This window comes from Arachis stenosperma, chromosome 2, assembly GCF_014773155.1.
Source record: "Arachis stenosperma cultivar V10309 chromosome 2, arast.V10309.gnm1.PFL2, whole genome shotgun sequence".
Taxonomy (NCBI): Eukaryota; Viridiplantae; Streptophyta; class Magnoliopsida; order Fabales; family Fabaceae; genus Arachis; species Arachis stenosperma.
The window spans coordinates 15,142,438-15,168,168 of NC_080378.1; the positions used below are offsets into that span (position 1 = coordinate 15,142,438).

General features: G+C 36.9%; 1 protein-coding gene across 1 annotated transcript; it reads left to right on the top strand.

Annotated features, from left to right (window-relative positions):
- The first annotated feature begins 12,125 nt into the window (after positions 1–12,125).
- On the top strand, positions 12,126–12,803 carry LOC130962621 (transcriptional regulator SUPERMAN-like). Its single transcript, XM_057888808.1, has one exon. The coding sequence runs from the start codon at positions 12,126–12,128 to the stop codon at positions 12,801–12,803; it is 678 nt and encodes a 225-aa protein (XP_057744791.1).
- Positions 12,804–25,731: the final 12,928 nt, after the last annotated feature.

Consider the following 25,731-nt stretch of genomic DNA (forward strand, 5'->3'; position numbering starts at 1 on the left):
AACCTCAACAAGGTTTCAATAACAATAATGGTGGAAGAAACAGGTTTAGCAATGGCAAGCCTTTTCCATCATCTTCTCAGCAACAGACAGAGAGTTCTAAGCAGAATACTTCTGACTTAGCAACAATGGTCTCTGATCTAATAAAGACCACTCAAAGTTTCATGAATGAAACAAGGTCCTCCATCAGAAATTTGGAAGGACAAGTGGGTCAGCTGAGCAAGAAAGTTACTGAACTCCCTCCTAGCACTCTCCCAAGTAATACAGAAGAAAATCCAAAAGGAGAGTGCAAAGCCATAGACATGGCCGAATATGGAGAGGAAAGAGAGGAGGAGGACGCCACTGAGGAAGACCTCAGTGGGCGTGTACCAATCTCCTCTGAGTTCCTCAATGAGGAACAATGGGAATCTGAGGCTCAAAATGAGACCATAGAGATTCCATTGGACTTACTTCTGCCATTCATGAGCTCTGATGAGTATTCTTCCTCTGAAGAGGATGAGTATGTCACTGAAGAGCAAGTGGCTAAATACCTTGGAGCAATCATGAAACTGAATGACAAGTTATTTGGAAATGAGACTTGGGAGGATGAACCACCCTTGCTCACCAAAGAACTGGATGACTTGTCTAGGCAGAAACTGCCTCTAAAGAGGCAAGATCCTGGGAAGTTTTCTATACCTTGTACCATAGGCACCATGACCTTCAAGAAGGCCTTGTGTGACTTAGGGTCAAGTGTAAACCTCATGCCCCTCTCTGTAATGGAGAAATTAGGGATCCTTGAGGTGCAAGCTGCAAGAATCTCATTAGAGATGGCAGACAATTCAAGAAAACAAGCTCATGGACTTGTAGAGAATGTTTTGGTGAAGATTGAGGACCATTACATCCCTACTGACTTCATAGTCCTAGAGACTGGGAAGTACATGGATGAATCCATCATCCTTGGCAGACCCTTCCTAGCCACAGCAAAGGCTGTGATTGATGTTGATAGAGGAGAGTTGATCATTCAAGTGAATGAAGAATCCTTGGTGTTTAAGGCCCAAGGACATCCCTCTATCATCATGGAGAGGAAGCATGAAGAGCTTCTCTCAAAACAGAGCCAAGCAGAGCCCCCACAGTCAAACTCTAAGTTTGGTGTTGGGAGGCCACAACCAAACTCTAAGTTTGGTGTTGAACCCCCACATTCAAACTCTAAGTTTGGTGTTGGGAGGTTCCAACACGGTTCTGAGCATTTCTGAGGCTCCATGAGAGTCCTCTGTCAAGCTAATGACATTAAAGAAGCGCTTGTTGGGAGGCAACCCAATGTTTTATGGTTAACTATTTTCTTTTGTTATTTTATCTTTTTTGTAGGTTGATGATCATAAGAAGTCACAAAAACAATGAAAAAAGTAAAAACAGAATGAAAAATAGGAAGAAAAACAGCACACCCTGGAGAAGAAGAAGCTGGCGTTCAGACGCCAGTAATGCTAGCTGTTGGGCGTTTAACGCCCAGTCTGGCACCATTCTGGGCGTTTAACGCCAGAAAGGGGCACCAGACTGGCGTTAAACGCCAGTAAAGGGCAACAACCTGGCGTTAAACGCCAGGAATGGGCACCAGCCCGGCGTTTAACGCCAGAAATAGCTCAAAACGTGATTTTGAGCAACATTTGGTGCAGGGATGACTTTTCCTTGACACCACAGGATCTGTGGACCCCACAGGACCCCACCATCATTCTCTCTCTTCTTCCCCCATTCACCAATCACCTCAATACCTCTTCCCCAAAAACCCTTCACCTATCAAATCCCATCTTTCTCTTCACCACTCACATCCATCCTTCATAAATCCCCACCAACCTCACCCTTCAAATTCAAACCACTTTCCCTCCCAAACCCACCCTCCATGGCCGAACCATTACCCCCCCCCCCCCTCTCTCCTATAAATACCCTTCTCCAACCCTTCATTTTCACACAACCTAAACACCCTTTCTTCCCCTTCTTGGCCGAACACACCACCTTCCCCCTCTTCCTCATTTCTTCTTCTTCTACTCTCTTCTTTCTTCTTTTGCTCGAGGACGAGCAAACATTTTAAGTTTGGTGTGGTAAAAGCGTTGCTTTTTCATAACCATTTATGGCATCCAAGGCCGGAGAAACCTCTAGAAAGAGGAAAGGGAAGGCAAAGGCTTCCACCTCCGAGTCATGGGAGATGGATAGATTCCTCTCAAGGGTGCATCAAGACCACTTCTATGAAGTTGTGGCCTTGAAGAAGGTGATCCCCGAGGTCCCCTTTTCACTCAAAAAGGGTGAATATCCGGAGATCCGCCATGAGATCCGAAGAAGAGGTTGGGAAGTACTTACCAACCCCATTCAACAAGTCGGAATCTTGATGGTTCAAGAGTTCTATGCCAATGCATGGATCACCAAGAACCATGACCAAAGTGTGAACCCGAATCCAAAGAATTATCTCACTATGGTTCGGGAGAAATACTTGGATTTTAGTCCGGAGAGTGTGAGGGTGGCGTTCAACTTGCCTATGATGCAAGGAGATGATAAATACCTTCACAAAATCTAAAACTCTAATGGCGATAGAAATACCTAAAAGTGAAAAGAGCGATAATTAGTTAAGGCTGTATGTAGAGGTAAAATGTTATGCAAGTAAATAAATTAAGTGTTAATTTGCAACTAAACTCGGACAAACAACTAACAACTAATAAAATTTGGAAGAAAAAAATGTCAGAATTGTTTCATAATTGAATGTTAAGATTTTAAATAAACATATGTATATAATATACCTATTTGGTTTATCACAAAAAAAAATTATTATATTATTGTAAATAAATTTAGTTATTAGCCTATGGTAAGTTTTATTATTTTGCTATGACAAATTTAATAATTCTAAAGATTACTTATTTAGTTTAAAAATTTGTTAATTAATATGCATAAATATACATAGATACATAATAAATAATTTAATGAGTGATTTTTAATGTAGATCATCAACTAATATTGTATAGAATTACTTAAAGAAATAAAAACCTTAACTAAGAAAATAATTATACTAGTTGTATACTAAAATTAACTATTGAGATATAAAATTTATGTTAGAATATAAAATACACATTAAGAATGAACTAAATAATATATGTATTTATATATAAATAATACACAGTGCTTGATTTTGGTGTTAATATAGGCTCCACTTTTCTAATATAAAAAGTTTATTAGTGTTTTGAATGGGAATTGGAGTTTTTGGTGTATTTACATGTTGGTGGACATGTCAGATGAGCAGCCTCACCACGTGGAGGGCGTGTTGCTGACGTGTCAATGTCTGATTCGAGGGCAGCTTCAACAAGTGGGGGATGTGTTCATGACGTGTCGCTCTTTGATTCGGTGGCGATGCAACACGTGGTGTGCGTGTTGAGTGCTCTCTTTATATAAGGCCAAGCTCAATACCATTTCATTGTGAAGAGAAGAGTTGTTTGAGTGTGTTTCTGGTATGATGGAGGGTACCGTAAACTTGGTAGTGTATCGCAACAATGAGATTATACGGAATACTCATGAGGGAGTGAGGTTTGTGTGTCAGAATCCATTTTTATTTGTGGTTCCATGCACCATGACGTTCATGGAGCTTCAAAACGCTCTATGTCAAAGCATGGAGAACGGTATGTTGAGGAGATTGAGCAGTATTATGTACCAAAATTTCGTTATAATTTTTTGTGGTCTAATACAGTTTGATATTATGCCGATCATTGACGAAGAGAGTATGCAGGATATGTTTCATATTCATCGGCAGACTCAGGTGCAACAGCAAAGATCAAGTTGTATGTTGAGTTTAAAAATCTAGAGGTAGATAGGATTCAAAAAGATTCATATATAGAGGATGATAGAGCTAAAGTTTATGAAGGAATGAATAGTAACAGGGAATAGGACTTCGAAGCTACATATGAACCCGGCCACAAAGATGAGGATGGTGATGTGGGAGTTGAGGCAGCAGTGGAGAATGTAGTGGTTCCTTCCGCAGTTAGTCAATCGATGGACGTTCCACCTTTTATGCGTAACTTGGATCTTGACGTCATGCATGCACCAAAATTTTTGAAACATGCAAATATAGGTATGTGATGAGTGAATAATATGTTTTTCTTAATTTATATTTTGGATGGATCAATGAATGATTATTTCTGCTTTCTATAGGTGTTGCTGGTCCTAAGGATGGAGAGTTCAGGATTGGAATGGAATATAGTTCTAGAAAGTCGATCGTTGCAGCAATTAGAAGTTACACTATCTCTAGAGGAGTCGACTACAATATGTATGAGTCTGAGCCACAGACGTTCCATGAAAAATGCAAGATGTATGGGCATGGGTGCGACTGGCTTATTCGAGCTAGCTTGATATGAAAAAAGGTTGTTGGGAGATTGATGAGCGGATAATTTGTACGCTTTTTGGCATTGTTTTTAGTATGTTTTTGGTAGTCTTAGTTGAGTTTTTAGTATATTTTTATTAGTTTTTAATTAAAAATCACTTTTCTGGACTTTACTATGAGTTTGTGTGTTTTTCTGTGATTTCAGGTATTTTCTGGCTGAAATTGAGGGATCTGAGCAAAAATCTGATTCAGAGACTGAAAAGGACTGCAGATGCTGTTGGATTCTGACCTCCCTGCACTCGAAGTGGATTTTCTGGAGCTACAGAAGCCCAATTGGCGCGCTCTCAACGGCGTTGGAAAGTAGACATCCTGGGCTTTCCAGCAATATATAATAGTCCATACTTTGCCCAAGATTTGATGGCCCAAACCGGCGTTCAAAGTCACCTCAAGAAATTCCAGCGTTAAACGCCGGAACTGGCACCTAATTGGGAGTTAAACGCCCAAACTGGCACTAAAGCTGGCGTTTAACTCCAAGGAGAGTCTCTACACGAAATTGCTTCATTGCTCAGCCCAAGCACACACCAAGTGGGCCCGGAAGTGGATTTTTATGTCATTTACTCATCTATGTACTAGTTTTCTATAAGTAGGACCTTTTACTATTGTATAGAAGGAGGACTTTTGGTAGCTATCTTTGTTTTATGCTATCTTAGACCTTTGGGAGGCTGGCCATTTGGCCATGTCTAGACCTTATGCTTATGTATTTTCAACGGTGGAGTTTCTACACACCATAGATTAAGGTGTGGAGCTCTGCTGTACCTCGAGTATTAATGCAATTACTATTGTTCTTCCATTCAATTCCGCTTGTTCTTTGTCCAAGATATCACTTGTTCTTCAACATGATGAAGGTGATGATTGACGCCCATCACCATTCTCACCCATGAACAAGGTGACTGACAACCATTCTTGTTCTACAAGCATCTGAGGCTTAGTGAATATCTCTTGGATTCCTGATTGCACGATGCATGGTTGATCGCCTGACAACCGAGTGCTCGCCTGACAAACGAGCCAACCATTCCGTGAGATCAGAGTCTTCGTGGTATAGGCAGGAACTGATGGCAGCATTCAAGAGAATCCGGAAGGTCTAACCTTGTCTGTGGTATTCTGAGTAGGATTCAATGATTGAATGACTGTGACGTGCTTCAAACCTGTAACCTACTGGGCGTTGGTGACAGACGCAAAAGAGTGATTCTATTCCGGTAGGGGAGGGAACCAAACCGGTGATTGGCAGCACTGTGACAGAGTGCGTGCATTAGCTTTCACTGCGCGGATGGGAGGTAGCTGCTGACAACAGTGAAACCTTACACGAGCTTGCCATGGAAAGGAGTAAGAAAGGATTGGAAGAAGGCATTAGGAAAGCAGAGAGACGGAAGGGAAGGCATCTTCATACTCTTGTCTGAAGCTCTTACACCAATGATATACATAAGTATCACTATCTTTATCTTCTATGTTATTTTCGTTCATCATCATATACATTTGAGTTTGCCTGACTAAGATTTACAAGATGACCATAGCTTGCTTCAATGCTAACAATCTCCGTGGGATCGACCCTTACTCACGTAAGGTATTACTTGGACGACCCAGTGCACTTGCTGGTTAGTTGTGCGAAGTTGTGTAATGCCATGGAATTGAACCACCAAGTTTTTGGAGTTCATGACCAGGGATTATGAGAGTTGTGAAAAGTATTGTTCACAATTTCGCGCACCAGAGATACACAGATACAACGGTAGGCACACGTGTACCATGGGAACAATTTCATAGGATCATTTCAAGTTGAACTCGGATATAGCTACTGAGGCTATAAGGCCATTGGTTGAGACCGACCCATCCATCAAGGTGAAATGTATAATTGCGGAAGTCCAGTCAAGGTTTAACTACACCATTAGTTACTGAAAGGCTTGGTTGGCAAAGCAGAAGTCTATAGCCAAAATTTTTTGTGGTTGGAAAGATTCTGATCAAGCTTTTCCATGGTGGTTCTCAGTCACGGTTCAGAAGATGCCTGGCTTAATTGTTCAAATAGAAACACGACCCTTGTATAACAGCAATGAGGAAGTAAACGGTATCAGGATACTTCACCACATATTTTGGAGTTTCAACCCATGCATTAGGGCATTCAATCATTGCAAGCCTCTGGTTCAGGTTGACATCACACACTTTTAAGAAAAATAAAAATGTGCACTTTTGGTTGTTGTTGCACAAGATGGTAACCAGAATATTGTGTTTATCGCTTTTGCCCTCATGGAGGAGAAGATTGCTAATGCATGGCACTTTTTTCTTAGTAATTTCTGATGGTATATTGTCAGAAGCGACGGTGTGGGTATATTCTCAAACTGACATGAGTCAACGGGCAGCAGTAAATCGTTTCGGAAGTGATTGGCAACTTCCAAGAGTATGGTGGATTTCTTTTATTAGGCACATCAGTAGCAACTTCTTAAGGGCATTCAAAGTTCCTCACTTGTAATAACTAGTTGTCAACATTGGGTATTCAAGGACGGTGGAGGAGTACAACATCAACTATAAGAGGTTGCAAGAGTGAGGAGAGACATATGCTCGGTGGTGCAATGCCATTGGACTTAGAAACTAGGTATTGGCATTTGACAAGAGACATCAATGGGGCCACATGACGACAAACCTTGTTGAGTGCATTAATTCAGTACTAAAAGGTGCCTGAAACCTTCTCATGTTGACGCTTGTCCAAGCAACATATTATCAATTAAACGAGCTATTTACACGGAAGAGTGCCGAGGCTTACGATCACAAGCGGGCTGGATTTACTTTCTCTGCTTTTGCATAACAGCGGATAAAAGCAAATATGCAACGTGCTGGAAATATAGTTGTGCATCGGTTTGATAGGTGAAATGAGGTGTTTGAAGTGCGTGAAATGCCTAATGAAAAGGCGTTGGCAGTTGATATTGCGATGCGAACGTGTGACTATGGGCACTTTTAAGTGGAACAACTACCATCTCGACATGTTATTACTTGCTATGCCAATCAACGCCTCAACTGTCAGTTGTATGTCAATGATGTGTATAAGATGACAGAGGTTCGTAAGGTCTATAGATTTGAGTTCGTACCATTAGGCAATCTAGAGACATGGCTTGCTTATCCAAGACCGACATTAGTCGCTATCCCCGCCTTGCAACGAACATCGAAAGGTCGCCCCAAATTGACCCAATACCTCAATGAAATGAATTCATGAAAAATGCGTGGTCTTCGGATATGCCGTCTCTGTGGTAGATAGGGTCATAGTCGGGGTTAATGTCTTTAGTGTGCCGAACCGAGTGGAGTTGGTGATGATACTAGACCGAGTGGAGTTGGTGATGATGCTGGACCCTAGATCATTGTTGGTCATTGTGTTGTATTTTTAGGGAATTTTATCAGTTAATGTTTTTGAGGTTTGTTGTGTTCATATTTTTAAGTTAATTTTATCAGTTAATGTCTGTGTGCATCGTCATGTTTGTATTATTAAGTTACATGTTAACTTCTGTGAGTTATTACAGTTGACAATTTATGAGATGATAATTTTAAATTTCATACATTTACAAAAGGTTAATTAAAAATTATATTAACTTAATTCTGAATTCATAATTTAAAGTTTGATAAGGTAAACTTACAAAAGATTAATTAAAAATTAAACTTAATTACTAAACCCATGCTTACTTCTTTCGAATCATCCAATCAAGTCCCTTCTCCATCATGCCCTGACTAAAATGTGACGGAGTAAACCTATCAGATGGATTCTTTTCTGTCCGTAAGTTATACGGATGATCCTGAACTGACTCATCGACATCTGAGGTGGCCGACCCACCTGCCTCTGCCGGAGCAGATGCACCGAAATTGTACTCCTCAACAACCTCATGCTCAAAAGTGCTTGTCCCAGTATCTAGTAGATTGAGACGAGCAGAGTCGAAAATCATATGCGGAGTAATAAATTACTCTATCGAGAATCATACGACACCCACCCTGAAGTGCAACCAAAATCAGACCCTTGTCGACCAGACTCTACTGGTGTAGGGATAGTGCTGAAATCTACAAAATGATTAACACCAGTGTCAACCCACTATTGTATATGATGATCCCTATCCCCATTAACGAGAATCTGCGATGGGATCTGTGAAAAGCCGGCCCGTTGCTGTCCGGGCGGAATGTATTGTGTGGGTTGAATGTGGTGGATGGACTAACTTTGATGGCTAAGCTTGCCGTGATCGTTGGACTGGCTGTGCTGACTGTGCTAACTGTATCGGCTGCGACAGATTGGATCACTGGATTGGCCGACGTGACTATGCTATCTATGCTAACTGTGTCGGCTGTGATGATTGGGCTCGGCGTGGTCACTAGATTGCCTGTGCTGACTGTGTTGAGTGTGTTGACCGTGGTCTAGTTACTGTAGGAGATAATATGCAAACAGTTCAAACATTCGATACTAAGGTAGTTCCTGAGGTGCTGGTGGATGAGGTGCTGGTGGCTGACGTGGATGTTGAGAAACTTGCTCCGATAATCTCATCAGATGCCCATACGACCCCACATACCAATCACATTACTCAGTCGACGGTTTAAAGTCCCAAGTCAGAAGGGGGTGCCCATCCCGCAATCGAGTGTTACGACGGATGCCCCATTCTGCTATATACCCTGCATGTAAAAATCTCCAGTCATGAAGCTGCACTCCACAAAGAGTTATGCAATGTTATTCCAGTAGAATGACTCTTGCTACCTTTGGGGCAGGTTGTGCATACCCGAACTAATGCATCACTCGGTTCGCAAGACGCCATTCAATATACTTGAACAACTATAACAGAGCAACGGTGTTATACACCCCAAGGTGTCCATGTAGCTCGTCAAGTATGATCTCTCCTTCACAGCTGCCACACAAATTGCAACATATATTAAAAAATTAGAAGCCTAATATTAATGTTGGATATTAACACACATAAAAAAAACATTTACCTCTTTCATGTAGTCTATTTCTTGCCTAAATGTCGCCGTGGTCTTCGATAACCACGCTACGGTTTGTTCGGAATGACTCCACCTGAAATATGTAACATTGAAAAAATTAAAAAATGTGCCGTTAAACAAATATGCATCGTCAATAGAATACACAACTAAAATAGGAACTGTTACCTCTAAGCAACCGGTACGTCAGCCACTGGAAGGTACTGTCTCTGTTTGGGTGCAATATACGGCATTCGCTTCCATGTCCAAACAAACAAAAGATTAAGAGGGCTGTCCATCTCCTTAGTATAATACTGTGATACACGGAATAGTACCCTGTAAAGATGCGCGAGACATACTGATCCCCAATTGTAAGTGTGGATCGAGTCAAAATCGCGGAGCAACGGTAGATACTTCGCGTGGGCATATACCATCGACTTATCTACGAATAGGGTCAAACCCAACAAACAAAAAAATTGGCATCTCACGTATCTCTAAATAAACTCTAAAGTATCCAATGCCTCTGTGTCTCTAATATGGCGAATCCATGCCAGCTTTATATGAGATTTGGAGGAACTACTCACAACGGGTTTGCAGCCGAAAATCGCAATGCTCTAGCTCTGCAAAAATTTACCACTTCTATCTATCCAGTCGCTCACAAGTTGTCCATCAATGGGTAGGCCAAATAATATATGAGCGACATCTTTCAATGTTACGGTAACCTCGCCCATCGGCAATACAAAAATGTGAGTCTCCTACCTCCATTTTTCTACCAAAGCAGATAGCAAATGGTAAAATTCTCTGATCACCCCAATTCTAGAAGTATGGTTGAATTTCATGCTCATAAAGTGTCTTCTACCATCGGACTTCACGTTTCCGATGGATCCAGTTTACGAACTATAAGATTCCTGTTAGGCTGGTATAATAAAAATATATTTATTTATTAAATATATCTATTAATTTTAAAAAATAAATTATTTAATTGTACTACTTTACATTAAACAAATATATTTATTCATTATAACAAAAAATTATTTAATAAAAAATAAAATAAAATATAACAATAATTTGATTGTACTACTCTACATAAATAAAAAATAAAATAAAATATAACAATAATTTGATTGTACTACTCTACATAAATAAAAAATAAAATAAAATATATTATATTATACTATACTATTTACTTACTAGTTTAAATAATATAAATATGGTCATAAATAAAAGATAAAATAACATACAATAATATTATTATCCTTCATTATTATCATAACAAATATCCGAACAACTTTTTTTAATTCATATTATTTATTCATTTTCGCAAATAAAAAATATTCATCAATATTAACATTTAAATTATTTATTAAATCTATAAAAAAATAATCACATCATAACAAAAAAATTCAAAAAATTAATAGGACCTGTACATTTATGTTATTTCTTTGTTTACTAATTAAAAAATATAAAATAAAATAATATATACTAAAACTTATATTATTTTTTAGATTTAATATTTACAAACTCAATTAAATAACATAGTAATATTAAATACAAACAAAAATAATATCATTATCTCATATTAACTCAAAAAAATTAATATTAATTAAAATTAAAAAATTAAAAAAATTAAGTTAAAAAAATTATCAACTTATATAAATGGAATGATCCAAATAATTGATAATATGTTCTTCAGATACAGTATAATTACTTATCATTTTTTATTAATACAAACTAATAATTTTTTTTATGTATAATTACTCTTTTTTTAAACACACTACTAACTCTCTTCTTCTTCTTCCTCACTTCAGTCTTCATCTCTCTCAACACGCTACCAGAGCATGAAATGGGGGATAGTTGAGCTCCATTTATAGAGCTTCAACCCTACGTTGCTGATTATCAGAGGAGGGGACTATCCGATCCCCTATATGTAGACCACCTCTAATGTTAACACGCCCATCTTGTGTTGCTGCAGCTTTTTGAAAATGCGCAAAAATCTTTGCAACGCTGGCTGGATTCAGAGGCAACACACCTTTCGCGTGTTGGCAGGATACTGCTACGCCGCTAACGTCGCCAACTCACTACGTCCCCCCGCGTGTTGACAGGATGCTGCCACGGCGCTGACGGAATCTATTCACCACGTTCACCACGTTCCTCGCATGTTGAACCTGCACCTATAAACCGGCAAAACACCCCAATATCAATATTGAGCAAAAACATAATAAAATTTTTCGTATAAAAAGTAAATTATGTAAAATATAGCATTTTTTATAAAAGAAATAGTGTTAAAAAGATGAGCACTGGAGTGTAATAGTATGATTATGTTTTTTAAGAGGTGCTCTCTGCCACTGCTTGTTTCCAAGATTAGACAAAAGGGAAAAACTACTTTTCACAGAGATAGTTAGTTCCTTGCTCCATTATTTCATTTTCCAAGCATCAATATCCAAATACAGTATTAGTTCATGAAGTACACCTGCATGCTCCAGCTTAGATCAGATCTGCTTCAATTCTCTTCATCGCCTTCTCTTTCTTTCTTTCTTTCTTTCTTCCCCTCTTTCTTTCTTTCTTCCCCTCATCACAGTACATCATCATCAAACTCAAGCTACCCATTTTTTTTCATTATTAGTTTTAGTTATCTCTCCCTTTAATTTGAAGCCCTATTAAAAAGGTAATCTCTTTACTTTCTTGTTACATTATCTTTTTTTTTCTTAAAATAATTTATTGTTTCTCTCTCTCTCTAGCAGGTTTTGGAGTGAAAAGGACAAGACAAAGGGCATAAAAGAGAAATTAAAGCATCATCATCATCAGCATCACCATGGAAGGGAATAACTATTATATGAAGAACAAGAACACTAGTAGTAGTAGTACTCATAATAACAATAGCTTTGAGGAGCATTATTCATGGGAAACTTCTTCATCAACACGGCCATCAAGAAGCTATGCTTGTAGCTTTTGCAAGAGAGAGTTCAAATCTGCTCAAGCTTTGGGTGGACACATGAATGTTCATAGAAGGGATAGGGCAAGATTGAGATCTTCATGGATTTCTAATCACACCCCTAAACCTAACCCTAACCCTAATCCTGCAACAACTCTTGTTTCTTCATCGTCATCTCCTTTATCTAATGATCCTATCAATAATTGTTCACATATTTCTCCAATTTATAGCCCTAATTGTTGTCTCAATTTATCTTCTTCTTCTTCTTCACCCTCCCCTAATTTAGCTTCCATCACAAGAAGTGAAGATAAAAAACCTAGACTCATCATATCTACTCCACAAGTTCTTCCTCTTGTGATGAATAGTCCTCAAAACATGGTGATGATGATGAGTAAGAAAAGCAAAAGTGGTGATTTTGTTGGTGGGGTTGATGATGATGAGAATTACAAGGATAATGTTTTCAAGCACAAGAATGAGCATAACAACATTACCTTGGAGTTGGGAATAGGATTGGTTAAGCACAAAGAGCAGAAGTTGGATTTGGAGCTTAGACTCTAGCTAGCTAGGTACCATTTTTAATTATTTTGAAGAGAAAATTTCGGAGATTTCACTATAATTATGTTTATTAATCCTAATCTATTATTCAAGCACTTTTTATATTATAATTATATTATGCATTTCAAGACTCTGAGTTTTTATTATGATTTATTTGTATTTAGTTCTATAATATATATTGGGGGTTGATTCTTTTGGTCACCCTTGGAATTAATATGTATATGGTTGATCTGAATTTCATATAAGACCAATTTAATCTGCATTGGTGTGCTGGTTATGTAGTAAATTAAAGTTAAAAGTTCACAAAATCGCAAAAAGAAATAATGTCCCTAATATATATCTTTCAATATTATATATTTTTTTAATAAAAGTTGTATAAATTTCATGATTTGGATTCAAATTTTGCTCTTAATCTTTCTTCACTCTTTACCATAGGAGATCTAATAGCAATTGATAGATAAAAGTCCTTCTTGATTTGATTGAATATAAATATTGAATATATGATTATATATTACTATACTGATGAATTTCGTCAGCTATACCCTCTTTAGGAAAAAAACAAAATGCGAGTCAATATTATATAAAATTATTTTTCATAATGTCCGTCTATTCTTTTGGGTATATGAAACCGTTTCTTAAGGTTCATGCTCTTTCTTAAAAACATCCTTCCCGTAGTTTTAAGTTGTAGTTGCAACTATAATTATAATTGCAATATCTATTATCTATATTATATACAAAGAAAATATTAAAATAGTACTATAATGAGTCACCAAAAAAAAAAAATAGTACTATAATGAGCTAATAATACTTAATAAGTTATTCACTTTTTATTTATAAATTTGTGATATCAACACAAACTTACTTTATAACAACATAAAAAAAGTATTTATATAAATAACCACAATTATAATATTACAAAAAATAATATTTATATAACCAACCAACTATCATTCTCATATGATTTCCCACGTTAAATTATTTTAATCAATTCATCTATTATTATATTGCAACTAACTATTTGGAGACAACATTTTACTAAAATTGTAATTAGTTCATAATCTTGACGTAATTCTAATTAATCCATATAGTACTTTGCCATATATCATACATAATTAAAAGATTTTAATAATGACAATAAAATTTGAATACCCGTTATATTTGTGGGTGTGAAGGCTAAAGACATACTATATATATGGAGAATTTTGTGTATTTTTATATGAGTGGAGTTTAAAAAAAAATTAAAGAGCTTTTTTTATGTCATTATTTGAATGTTATACATATTCTATATTAAAATATTATAAAATTCAAGTAAATTTAAAAATTTTAGAATCAACTTTAGGTTCATATTTAAACGAAAAATAAGAGTAACATTATATTATATATATTTATATAAAATATATAAAAATATATGTATATAAATAACATTTACTGATCGAATTTTTAAAATGTTAATGATTCTATAAAAAGGATTGATAAAAAATTTAAATTACTTTATTTACTAAAAAAAAAGAATATTCTTGTTTTGTTTCTAATATTTTTCCATGCATGCAATTAGTACTAAGTACAAGTAGTTTTAAATTCTATTTACAACTGTAATTATAATTACAATATCTATTATCTATTATATACAATGTAAATTAAAGATTGAGAATTTTATGTACTTTTATATATGAGTGGAGTTAAAAACAAAAAGAGTAATTTTTTTATGTCATTATTTGAATGTTATACATATTCTATATACTAAAATATTATCAAATTCAAGTCCGTTCATATTATATATATATATATATATATATATATATATATATATATATATATATATAATGTAACATTGGCTGATGATCTTTTTAAAATTTTATGATTCTATAAAACAAATTTAACTAATTAAAGAATTTTAAATTACTTTATTTTTTCTAAAAAAGAGCGGAATATTCTTATTTTGATTCTTATATTTTTCCATGAAATACGGGCTAAAATCCAATTAGTACCAAGTACAAGTATAGGAGCATTTACAGATTATAAGAGTATTTATACCCAATAATCTGCAAGATTGACCATACATGATCAAACTTGGATGAGTTGCGAGACTCTAGTTTAATTTCAGCCATTTTCAAATAATCCCTAATGCTTTTCTACTTTAATTTGAAACAAAAGGGGTTGTTCTCTTGTGTTGGATCACTTAATTCTGTGAATAATTTTCCATTCATTTCTAATGATTGTACATGTTACTACCAAGGAAATCTAGCAAATGAACTTTAAGTTTAGGGTTCAACGACACTAATATTGCTTGACAATATAATGGTTAAGCTCACCACGCACCTTATTCATGGTTCAACAATGAGCTCATCAGTGAATTCACCCTTAATGGTTTTAGAGGTCGGTTCCAATAGTTCTCTATGAAGGTTGTTAGGAGTTATATATGCAGTAGCAGCAACTTAACTCAGTTTCTCAGTTCAATAGCTTTCCCTCTCAACAGTTAATTCTATTAATTCTGTTTTTTGTTACAAGTTTTGTTAGTGTGGGTCCTAACTGATTCAGCAGCAGCTTCTAGTAACTTATATAGTCTGTTACAGTTTCTTAGTTTAGTTTATGAGTCAAGTCAGTGTTAGTTAGCTAGTTGTACATATAAGTTACAATTCCTCACATGCTGCAAGATTAGTTACTCAATTAAATGCAATTTCACACTTTCTCAACTTCTCTCTCTCTCTACTCCTCTATTTGAACTTCTCCTCTGAGGCCTAGTACCTTTCATGGTATCAGAGCCTCCAAGCTTCGCCGCTCATTCAACAATGGCACAAGGATTCATAGCAACTTCTATATCGATGAAACTGGATGAGGACAATTTCCTGCAATGGAAGGATCAAGTAATCTCAACAATAGAAGGGAACGATATGCTGAGCCACGTCCCAAGAAGAGGAATTCCTCCACAGCTAGTGCAATCGAATGATGAAACAGATACTGTAATAAATCTAGAGTATCAACAATGGAAGAGGCAGGATGCACTTCTCAAATCTTGGTTATTGGCTTCGATGAGTAAGCCGTTCACCACAAGGATGGTAAGGTGTGTGTTTACGCATCAAGTGTGGAAAAGGCTAAAGGATCATTTCTCCTATCAAATCAAGGTTAAGGTGATGCAATTGAAGAACAAGCTCAGCACGCTCCAAATTGGAGGATCTGTGACTGAGTATATATTGATGATTAAAGGCACAATTGATGCCTTGGCATCTGTAGGGGAGTTAGTGAAGGAAAGTGATCATGTAAATGCAATCCTACATGGTCTATCTGAAGAATATTCTTCAGTATATATGTATGTGCTTCCAAGATCAGAGAGCATAACTGTTGCTGAACTAGAGGCATTGTTGCTAGCTCATGAAAGCATGTTAGCGAAGTTCAGAAAACCAGAGATGTTCATGCAAGCAAACATAGCTCAATTTGGAGGATACAATCAACAGATGCAAGGAAGAAGATGAGGCTTCAGAGGAGGATTCAGAGGAAGAGGATGAAGAGTGCACAGAGGTAGTAGAAATTTCTCCAATGAAAGAAGAATGATGCAAGAATCTAATATGAGCAGATAGGTCACAAGTGAGGGTCAATTCATGAATGAAAGAGGACAATCCACCAGAGGAGGAAGAGTGTACAATTCAAGAAGCTATGAATACGACAGGCCATAGTGTCAGCTATGCAACAAATTCGGCCACACTGCAAGAACTTGCTGGTACAGATACAATGAAGATCAATATGAAAACCAAGGTTATGGTGGAGAAGATTACAACAATGTTAGCCACAATCAGGACACTCAACCACAAGCAAATATCTACAATCTGATAGCAACACCAGCAACAATTCAAGACTCTAATTGGTATCCTGATTCAGGAGCTACATATCATATGACACATGATGAGAAGAATCTGACGAAGAAGGAGGAATACTGTGAAAATGAACAAGTAGTAGTTGGCAATGGAATATGTTTACATATCTCTTTTTTTTTGGAAATTCTTATTTCAAGACTGACTTGAGCTATAAGCTACTGCACATGAAAAACTTGTGTATGTGCCTGAAATTATAAAGAATCTAATGAGTGTGTATCAATTGTGCTGTGACAATCAAATCTTCTTTGAATTTCATGATGATAGGTGTTATGTAAAGAGTAAAGACACTGAGAAGATTGTGCTTCAAGGTACTGTGGAAAAAGGCCTCTCTAAATTTTCTAGTGTTAACAAGCTGCAAGCACCAGCTAGTTATGCTACTGCATATGCTACTGCAGTAAGTAATAATAATAAAAATGATTCCCTTGTTGGCATGCTAGGCTAGGACACCCTAACCATGCTATATGGTCAAAAATATTAAAAGTCTGTATGCTTTCATCTATACCAGTAAAAATAAATTGCTCAGCCTGTTGTATTGGCAAATCTCACTAGCTCCCTTTCCCTTCCTCACAAACTGAGTACACATACCCCTTAGATCTTGTATACTCAGACATTTGGGGCCCTACCCCAGTGACAAATAGCAATGAAAACTGGTATTATGTTAATTTTGTCGATGCCTTTTCAAAATATACTTGGCTTTATCTAATTAAGTTCAGGGCTCAATTAAAAAGAGTCTTTGAAAATTTCAATAAAAAGTTGAACTGCAGTTAAACACTAATCTTAAAATATTGCAAAGTGATAATGCAGTCGAGTATAGAAGTTTGTCAAAAATTCTGCAGGATAAAGGAGTTCAGCATAGGTTTGCTTGCCCCTCATATTCACCAATAAAACAACTCTACTGAAAGGAAACATAGGCATGTGGTGAAAATGGGACTAACCTTATTGGCAGGAGCTTCAATGCCTACAAGGTTCTGGGGAGAAGCCTTCTGCACAGTAGCAAAAGTAATCAACATCCTTCCAACACCAGTTCTAAATGGTGTGTCTCCAGCTGAGAAACTGCTTGGCAAGCAACCTTTATATGACCAACTCAGAGTGTTTGGATGCCTGCGTTTTCCACATCAGAGACCATATAACAAGCACAAACTAGACTTTAGGTCCTCTCCTTGCACATTCCTTGGGTATGGAATTGATCAGAAAGGCTATAAATGCCTTACTCAACAAGGAAAGGTCATTATCACACCAAATGTTGTGTTCTTTGAAGATCAATTTCCATTTCAGCAAGCCAGTCAAAGCCTCAAGACAGCAACAACCTCAGCTCCTCAACACTCAATTCCAATAATTCCAAGGCTCTCAGCATCTACTCAAGCTCCTTCTACTAACCACCAACTTCAATCCTCAAACAATCTCTCTCAGTCCACACCACCTCATAATAGTTCCATGAACACCTCAGCACAAGTATCTTTTCATCCGTTAAACAACCAGCAACAGCCTTCAACAGATATCAACCCTGCTTTCTTACAATCATTAAACCCTTCTAGTAGCCTGCGAGAAGTCATAGTACCAGTAGCAAGTTCTTCAGTCCCAACTCCTATTCCTATCAATGACATTGAAATTGTTCTCCCCCTCATTGATTCTGAACCTAGAAACACTGAACTCATCCAAAACACTCATCCAATGATTACTTGAGGTAAAGCAGGAATTGTCAAGCCAAAGTTGTTCCTAGCAAGTGTAGAGTCAAGGAATGTTAAACAGGAACTTAAATGCCTTGAATGGAAGGCAGCAATGGATATGGAGTATGAGGCCCTACTCAGGAACAATACATGGAAGCTGGTTAAGCTCCCACCTGATAGAGAGGCAATTGAAAGTAAATAGGTGTTTAGGATTAAGTATAACGCAGATGGTTCACTTCAGAAACATAAAGCCAGGTTGGTCGCTCAAGTTTTTTGCTCAAAAATCAGGCTTTGACTTCACAGAAACCTACAGTTCAGTTGTTAAGCCCACCTCTATTAAACTGCTGCTTTCAGTAGCACTATCAAGGTCTTGGACAATCACGCAATTAGATGTAAACAATGCCTTCCTGCATGGTAATTTAGTTGAGGAAGTATATATGAGGCAGCCCCAAGGATATGAGCAAGGAGATCCTTCATTTGTATGCAAACTTAACAAGGCTTTGTACGGCTTGAAACAAGCACCCAGGGAATGGTACTATAAGCTTGCAAATGGTTAAAAGAACTAAGTTGCAGCTACAAAATCTGACATAGCAGTGTTCACTCGTGTTGCACATCACTTAAAAACATATGTCATAGTATACGTAGATGATATGATTGTTACAGGTGAATGTGATAAAAAAAACTATTTAGGAAGTAATCAAATAGTTGAACAGCAAGTTTACTTTAAAAGACCTAGGTGATTTGCACTATTTTATCGGAATTCAAGCTACAAAGACTAAGAGTGGAGGGTTAGTGTTTACTCAGCAGAAATACATTGAAGAGGTAATGAAGAAGGCTGGTATGGTAGGATGCACAGCTTGTCACACTCCTCTTCCCTCTACAACAAAAATCTCTTTTCTTGGAGGTTCAAATTTCCATGATCCAAGTCTGTATCATTCTGTCATTGGAAGCTTGTAATATCTAACCATTACCAGGCCTGAAATCAGCTTCTGTGTCAACAAACTTGTTCAGTTTGTTCAATCTTCTCTGGATTTACACTGAAAAATGGTGAAGTGTGCTAAGGTACCTAAATGGTACATCATCTCATGGCCTGCATCTTAAGAAGGACTCTAAAATGAACACTGCTATCAAGATCACTGCTTATAGTGATTCTGACTGGGCTGGTGACCCCGATGATAGAAAGTCAACAACTGAATATTGTGTGTTTGTTGGCTCAAATCTGGTGTCCTGGGCTTCGAAGAAGCAAACGGCTGTAGCCAGGTCCAGTACTGAGGCCGAGTACAGGAGTATGGCAGAGACAGTGGCAGAGCTAGTGTGGATAAGGAATCTAATGGCTGAGTTAAAACTAGCTATCTCTAAAGCACCTATGGTGTATTGTGACAACTTGAGTGTTGTACTGTTGGCAGCAAATCCAATCCTACATTCCAAATCCAAACATTTCGAAATAGACCTTCACTTCGTTAGAGATCATGTCACCAACAAGGAAGTTCGAGTGAGTCATATTCCAGGCTCAGCACAAGTTGCCGATATATTCACCAAAGCAATACCATCTGAGGCTTTTCTACACTTTCAAACCAGGCTGAATATTTGTGATCAACAAGCAGTTGCAAGTACTCAAGAAAGGAAAAACTAGAGATGATGTTAGGAGTTATATATGCAGCAACAACAACTTAACTCAATTTCTCAGCTCAATAGCTTTCCCTCCTAACAGTTAGTTCTGTTAATTCTGTTTTCTGTTACAAGTTAGTTAGTGTGGGTCCTAGCTGACTAAGCAGCAACTTCTAGTAACTTCTATAGTCTGTTACAGTTTGTTAGCTTAGTTTATGAGTCAAGTCATTGTTAGTTAGCTAGCTGTACATATAAATTGCAATTTCTCACATGCTGCAAAATTAGTTACTCAGTTGAATGCAATTTCACACTTTCTCAACTTCTCTCTCTCTCTCTACTCCTCTCTTTGAACTTCTCCTCTGAGACCTGGTACCTTTCAAAGGTGATTTTCAAGAGATTTTACATCAAACAAGGCACAAACAACTTAGTCAATTATTAATTCTAAACTTTCCAAACTCCGGACGTTTATTTAAGTGTTCATGAACAACAGTGCTAGTGCATCATGCTGGTTCAACTGATGAGGTATTCAAGGCAAAATTAGGTTTTGAGCAAACCGGCAAAACAACAACAGCAACAATAATAATAACAATAAAATTATTATCCCACTAGATGAGATCGGCTAGATGAATCAATGGCACTATAGAATCTTATAATGTACTATATTTATTCTAAGATTATTTATACGTAGATCTATTTTGATCATCTTGTGTATGGTTTTTTAGGTTTATCTCTAACTTTTTTTTACCAATCTATCTCTAACTTTTTTACCTATCTATCTTTTATCTGATTTACTCTCCTAACTGGATGCTCTGACAATCTTTTTTTTACATGTCTAAATCACTTAAGACGAGATTCTACCATCTATTCAATAATAAACTTTGTTCTAAAATTTTCTCTTTTATCCTCATTTCTTATTTTGTCCATAAATGTTTGGGTGCTAATCTATCTAGACATCATCATATCTAACACACTTAACTTATGTTCATACCCTCTTTAGCAGCGTTTGTTTTGTATCCATTGTTGAGTCTAAGAAAAATAATACATTTATTTGATGATGATAAACATTAGTAATTTGAATTGAAAGTCTAATAATGTGTGTAATTCGTTTGTTTATTGTGTAAAAAAAATATTATCAAAATAGGTCCAATTACAAGAACCTGCACTTATTCTCTTGCCTGGCTCGTAATCAATGTGTCCTATTCTCTAACCGAGCATTCACTTCTCTCTTTTGTCCATAACCCACGTTACTAACCTTAAGTCAAGGAAGAAAAGAAGTTTCACAAGCAAAAAGTATGTTCAATTCGGGTTCAAGCAATGTGAAAAAGTAGATCACCAAATCTTGGAATTGAAAAGAAAAAAGAGGAAAAAGTTAAAGGTTGGAACCAAAGAAAAAAATTAAATCTGATTCGATGCAGAAAAAAATAAAAGAAGTTGAGTTACCATCTTTGTGCAACCACTTTAGTTTGTCAAAACTACCATCTTCTCAGCAACACATTTTTAGATAAGAAGAAGAAATTGGATGTTATTTTTCTATGCTATAAATCAAAGGTCACAATTAAAACTTGGAGCCAAATAATGAATCAATGGTTTAGATCTTTGAAGTCAAGAGAAAAAGAAGAAAGAGAAGAAGTTAGGTAAGTATCCAAGCCAACTATAATATCTTTGAAAATCATTAATGCTACCATCTCTTCTCTGCATCGCTGCTCTGATTTATGGAGAAGAAGAACAAGATCAAAGGTGTTCAACCAAACTCAAGTTTTAGAAACTTTACTCTTTCATAAAAGGGTAAATAGCCAGAAATTGAAGGAAGGAGAGTGAGTACACTGTTAGAGTCTTCATAGCTTTTGAGTTAAACTTTCTTCTCCTTCATGGTTTTACATTGAATTTTATGTTCTTCAGTTTTATCTTTCTTTGTTTCAATCACCACTACAAGAAACACGTTTTTTGCTACGCTTTTAAAGCATGGCGAAAAGCTGAAAAAAGCATAGCGATAGCTTTTTGCCACACTTTTTGAGCTATTGGGACGCTTTTGAAAGGGTCACACTTATAAGGGTGCCGGATGCCCTATTGTCACGCTTTTTTTCTGCCATGCTTTAAAATATTGCCACGTTTTAAAAGCCTGGCCACATGTGCCAGCTATGGCTACGCTTCTAAAGCGTGCCAATATCAAGATATGGCTACGCTTTTAAAAGCGTGCCAATATCGATACATATGGCTACGCTTTTAAAGCGTGCCAATATCGACACATATGGCTACGCTTTTAAAGCATGTCAATAGCATGGAATACATCTACACTTTGAAAGCGTGACTGTTGATGCCTACTGTACATTATGGCCACGCTTTAAAAGCGTGCCAATAGGGGGAGAAACAGCTACGCTTTTAAAGCGTGCCAATAGGGAGACATACGGTTACGATTGTAAAGCGTGGCTGTTGATTGGTACTGTACAATATAGCCACTCTTTTAAAGCGTGGCTATAAGTTAGTTCAGTAACCTATTAGCACTCTTTTAATGAATAAACCTTACAAAATCATAGATAATTTTAAAATATAAAGGATGACTACTAATTTTAAATCAATTAATCCTTGCTTCATAAACTTGTCACAAAAAAAGTGTTTGATCACATACTCTAACAACAAACCAAAAATCAAAGTCATGACAATTCCACTAGCAATTCCCTAATACATGAATTACAATTTCAACATGGGTTACATTAGCTACTTCCTGTACACTTCATTACAAAATATGAAACTTCATGATTACTGATAATCTATTTTGAGAGAAATTATTTTCACCACTGCCCTGCATAATTTTAAATATTGTTGTGTGTTAGTGCATCTTATATCAAACAAAAAATGAGAAGGCATATATTACACATTAGCAATGTTAGTAGCTAGTATGATGGTTTTTAAATCCAAAACAGATTTCTTTAGTAAGTCGTAAACAAAGTAAAAAGCAAAGCCAATCATAAAATCACTATGATGGTTTTTTGACAAGATAATTAGAGGCTTGGTCCAGAAAAAAATTAATAAGGACAATTTTTTGTTTAGCAGCTGAAGATCTTGCGCAACGAACCAAAACCCAAGGAGGAACCCTTACAAGAGTGCAATCTCATGATCCAAAATTGATCTCACAAATCACGACAAGGAAAACGGCATCATCAAATTCGAAGCATGAACATGTCATAAATCTTCAAACAAAGTAGACATGAAAATAAAAACACGAATCATGAAACCCCAAATATTCAAATTACAGTGCGCTTTAATACAAAAAAAGGAACAATCTTTTTTCTTTGCAACTTGCTTAACCAGCTCAACATGACAACACTTAAACCGATTAATCAATTCAACAAAGCTTCCCTTGAATCATTAAAAAAACACTGATTTCGAACGAGGAGACAAAAATCACACACTAAGGAAATGAATAAAAATCACATGCAAAGACGAAGTATATGAAATGAGACAGAGAGAATGAAAGATGAAATTACGAACCAGTGAGGGCTTGGCGAGCGACACGATAAATGCGGCAAAAACACCCTTATCACTGGTCTTCGTCATCCCGGGCTTCGTCACAATGTAGCCATCATATTTGCTGAGCGACCAGGTGAAATAGGAAAAGAAATAAAAGAAAGGAATAAGAAGAGGACTTACAAAGAAGCAAGAAGCTGGAAGGGAGTGGCGCGGAATGGGTTAGGGGGTTAGGGGTTTGCAGCGACGGAAGGGAGCGGCGGCAAAGGGGAGCATTCACGGCGGGTGAACAGAGGGAGTCACTGCCAGAGAGAGTCACCGCAGAAGGAGGGTTTGGGGTGCCGGAAGAGGGATTGCCGGCGGAGGCATTGCGAGCGCAGCGACGTTCTTCACGGAGTGTCGTCGAAGTGTAGTCGTCGCGGTAAGGGCGATGCACAATGAAGGAGGAGGAGTTAGGGCACAATGGAGTGTCGTTGTCGCATTGGAGCTTTTGAAGGAGGAGTTAAGACAGGGCATGAAGAAGAGAAGCTTTTTCTCTAAGTCTTTAAACGAAGAAGGAGCTTTTTTAATTAATTCTAGCATTTTTTTGGGGGAACCTTTTGGCCACGCTTTTGAAGCGTGCCAAAAGGCTTGTAGGAAACGGCTACGCTTTTTGAACGCCGCAATAATAAAATCATGTTGCTACACTTTAAACGCGTGCTAGTTTCTCTCAACGGCTATGCTTTTTAAGCATGGCAAATAAAAACGTGGACAAAATCTCGCATCAATTGCCACTCTCATAAAAGCGTGGCCATTAACACTTTTTGCCACGCTTTTGAAGTGTAGCAAAAAAACGTGGCCAAATCTCTATTCTATCACCACCCTCATAAAAGCATGGCCATAGACCACTTTTGGCTACGCTTTTAAAGCATAGCAAAAAAAGCGTGGCCATAGGCCTTTTTTCTTGTAGTGCAATGAAAAAAGGCAAATTTGTGAGGTATCAGTAAAATCTATTGAGAGAAAAGGCAAAGAAAGTAATCTTGGAAAAAAGCCAGAAAATTATTTTGATATCTTTTGTATGTATTTTTGTTTTATATTCATGAATCTGAGAGGTTTTTCTTGTTAAGTTGGGTGAGCAATTAGTGGTTGAAAGTTTATGGAGTGAACCTAACCAAATTAAGCTTGATGAGAAGTTTAGTTTGTCCCTGATATAATTATTAAGTTGAATCCTTGGGAATTGGTGTTTATAAATCTTTGATAAAGATAGTGAAAATTTTAACACAGTTGTGGTGGAAACTGGATGTAGGCCACATTGCACATGGTGGTTAAACCAGGATACATGACTGTGTTATTTATTCTTTTCTGCTCTGTTTCTGGTTTCATTCGATCTAAAACAAAATAAAATTGTTTTCTGCATAATCAATCTTGCAGACGTCATAGCAACTAAGTATATTCAAAAGTAACTAGTTTGCTCTGTTATTGATAAATAGTTAAGAGACAAAACAAAATTGTCTCCTATATTACCAACATTGTAGACTCAACAGCGATTCAGATTTAAATCCAGTTTGAAATTAAAGTGTAGAAGTTTAAAAGTGACCATAGATTTAACCCCCTCTTATCTAGATCATTGAGAACCTTCATCCATGTTCATAAAAGCATGCACACGATGGCACATATCTACTGTTTGGTTGTTGAGACACAAATTTTGAAAGACACAGTGACACGTAAATAGACATAAAATACATGTATTTAGTGTCCTAGCTCCATCCTTTTTTTCTCAATCTTCTTCCCCCTTTTCTCTTTTCCTTTTTCAGATGATCTACTTTTCCCTCCTTCCTCCTTCATCTTCTTTCTTCCATTGTCGTCTTTCCCCTTTTCTGCTCCCATTTTCTTCATGAGGCCTCTTCTTTCCTCTTCCATCTCCCTTTTCTGTGCGTTCTATCCTTTCCTCTGCTCTTTGACACTATGTCTACCTTGGTCTATGACTGAGATCTGGCATAGCCTTTGCTTCGTGTCAAGTCTCTCTCTCTCTCTCTCTCTCTCTCTCTCTCTCTCTCTCTCTATCTATCTATCTATCTCTCCTACGTCGTTTCCTCTCTATTATCTCTATTTTTTTAAATCTCTTTATGATTTTTAAAAAAGATAAAAATATATAATTTTTTATTTATTTGAATTTTTATTGATATTTGTTTGATTTTTTGTTTAAATAAATTTTTTTATCAGCTGAAGAGTTGTTAACGGTGGTAGAAAAGTGGTGGTGGTGGGAATTTGGATTGTTGTAGAAAAATGGTAATGGTGAGATGATTTGTAATAAGCACAATATTGATATTTTCATAAGATAGT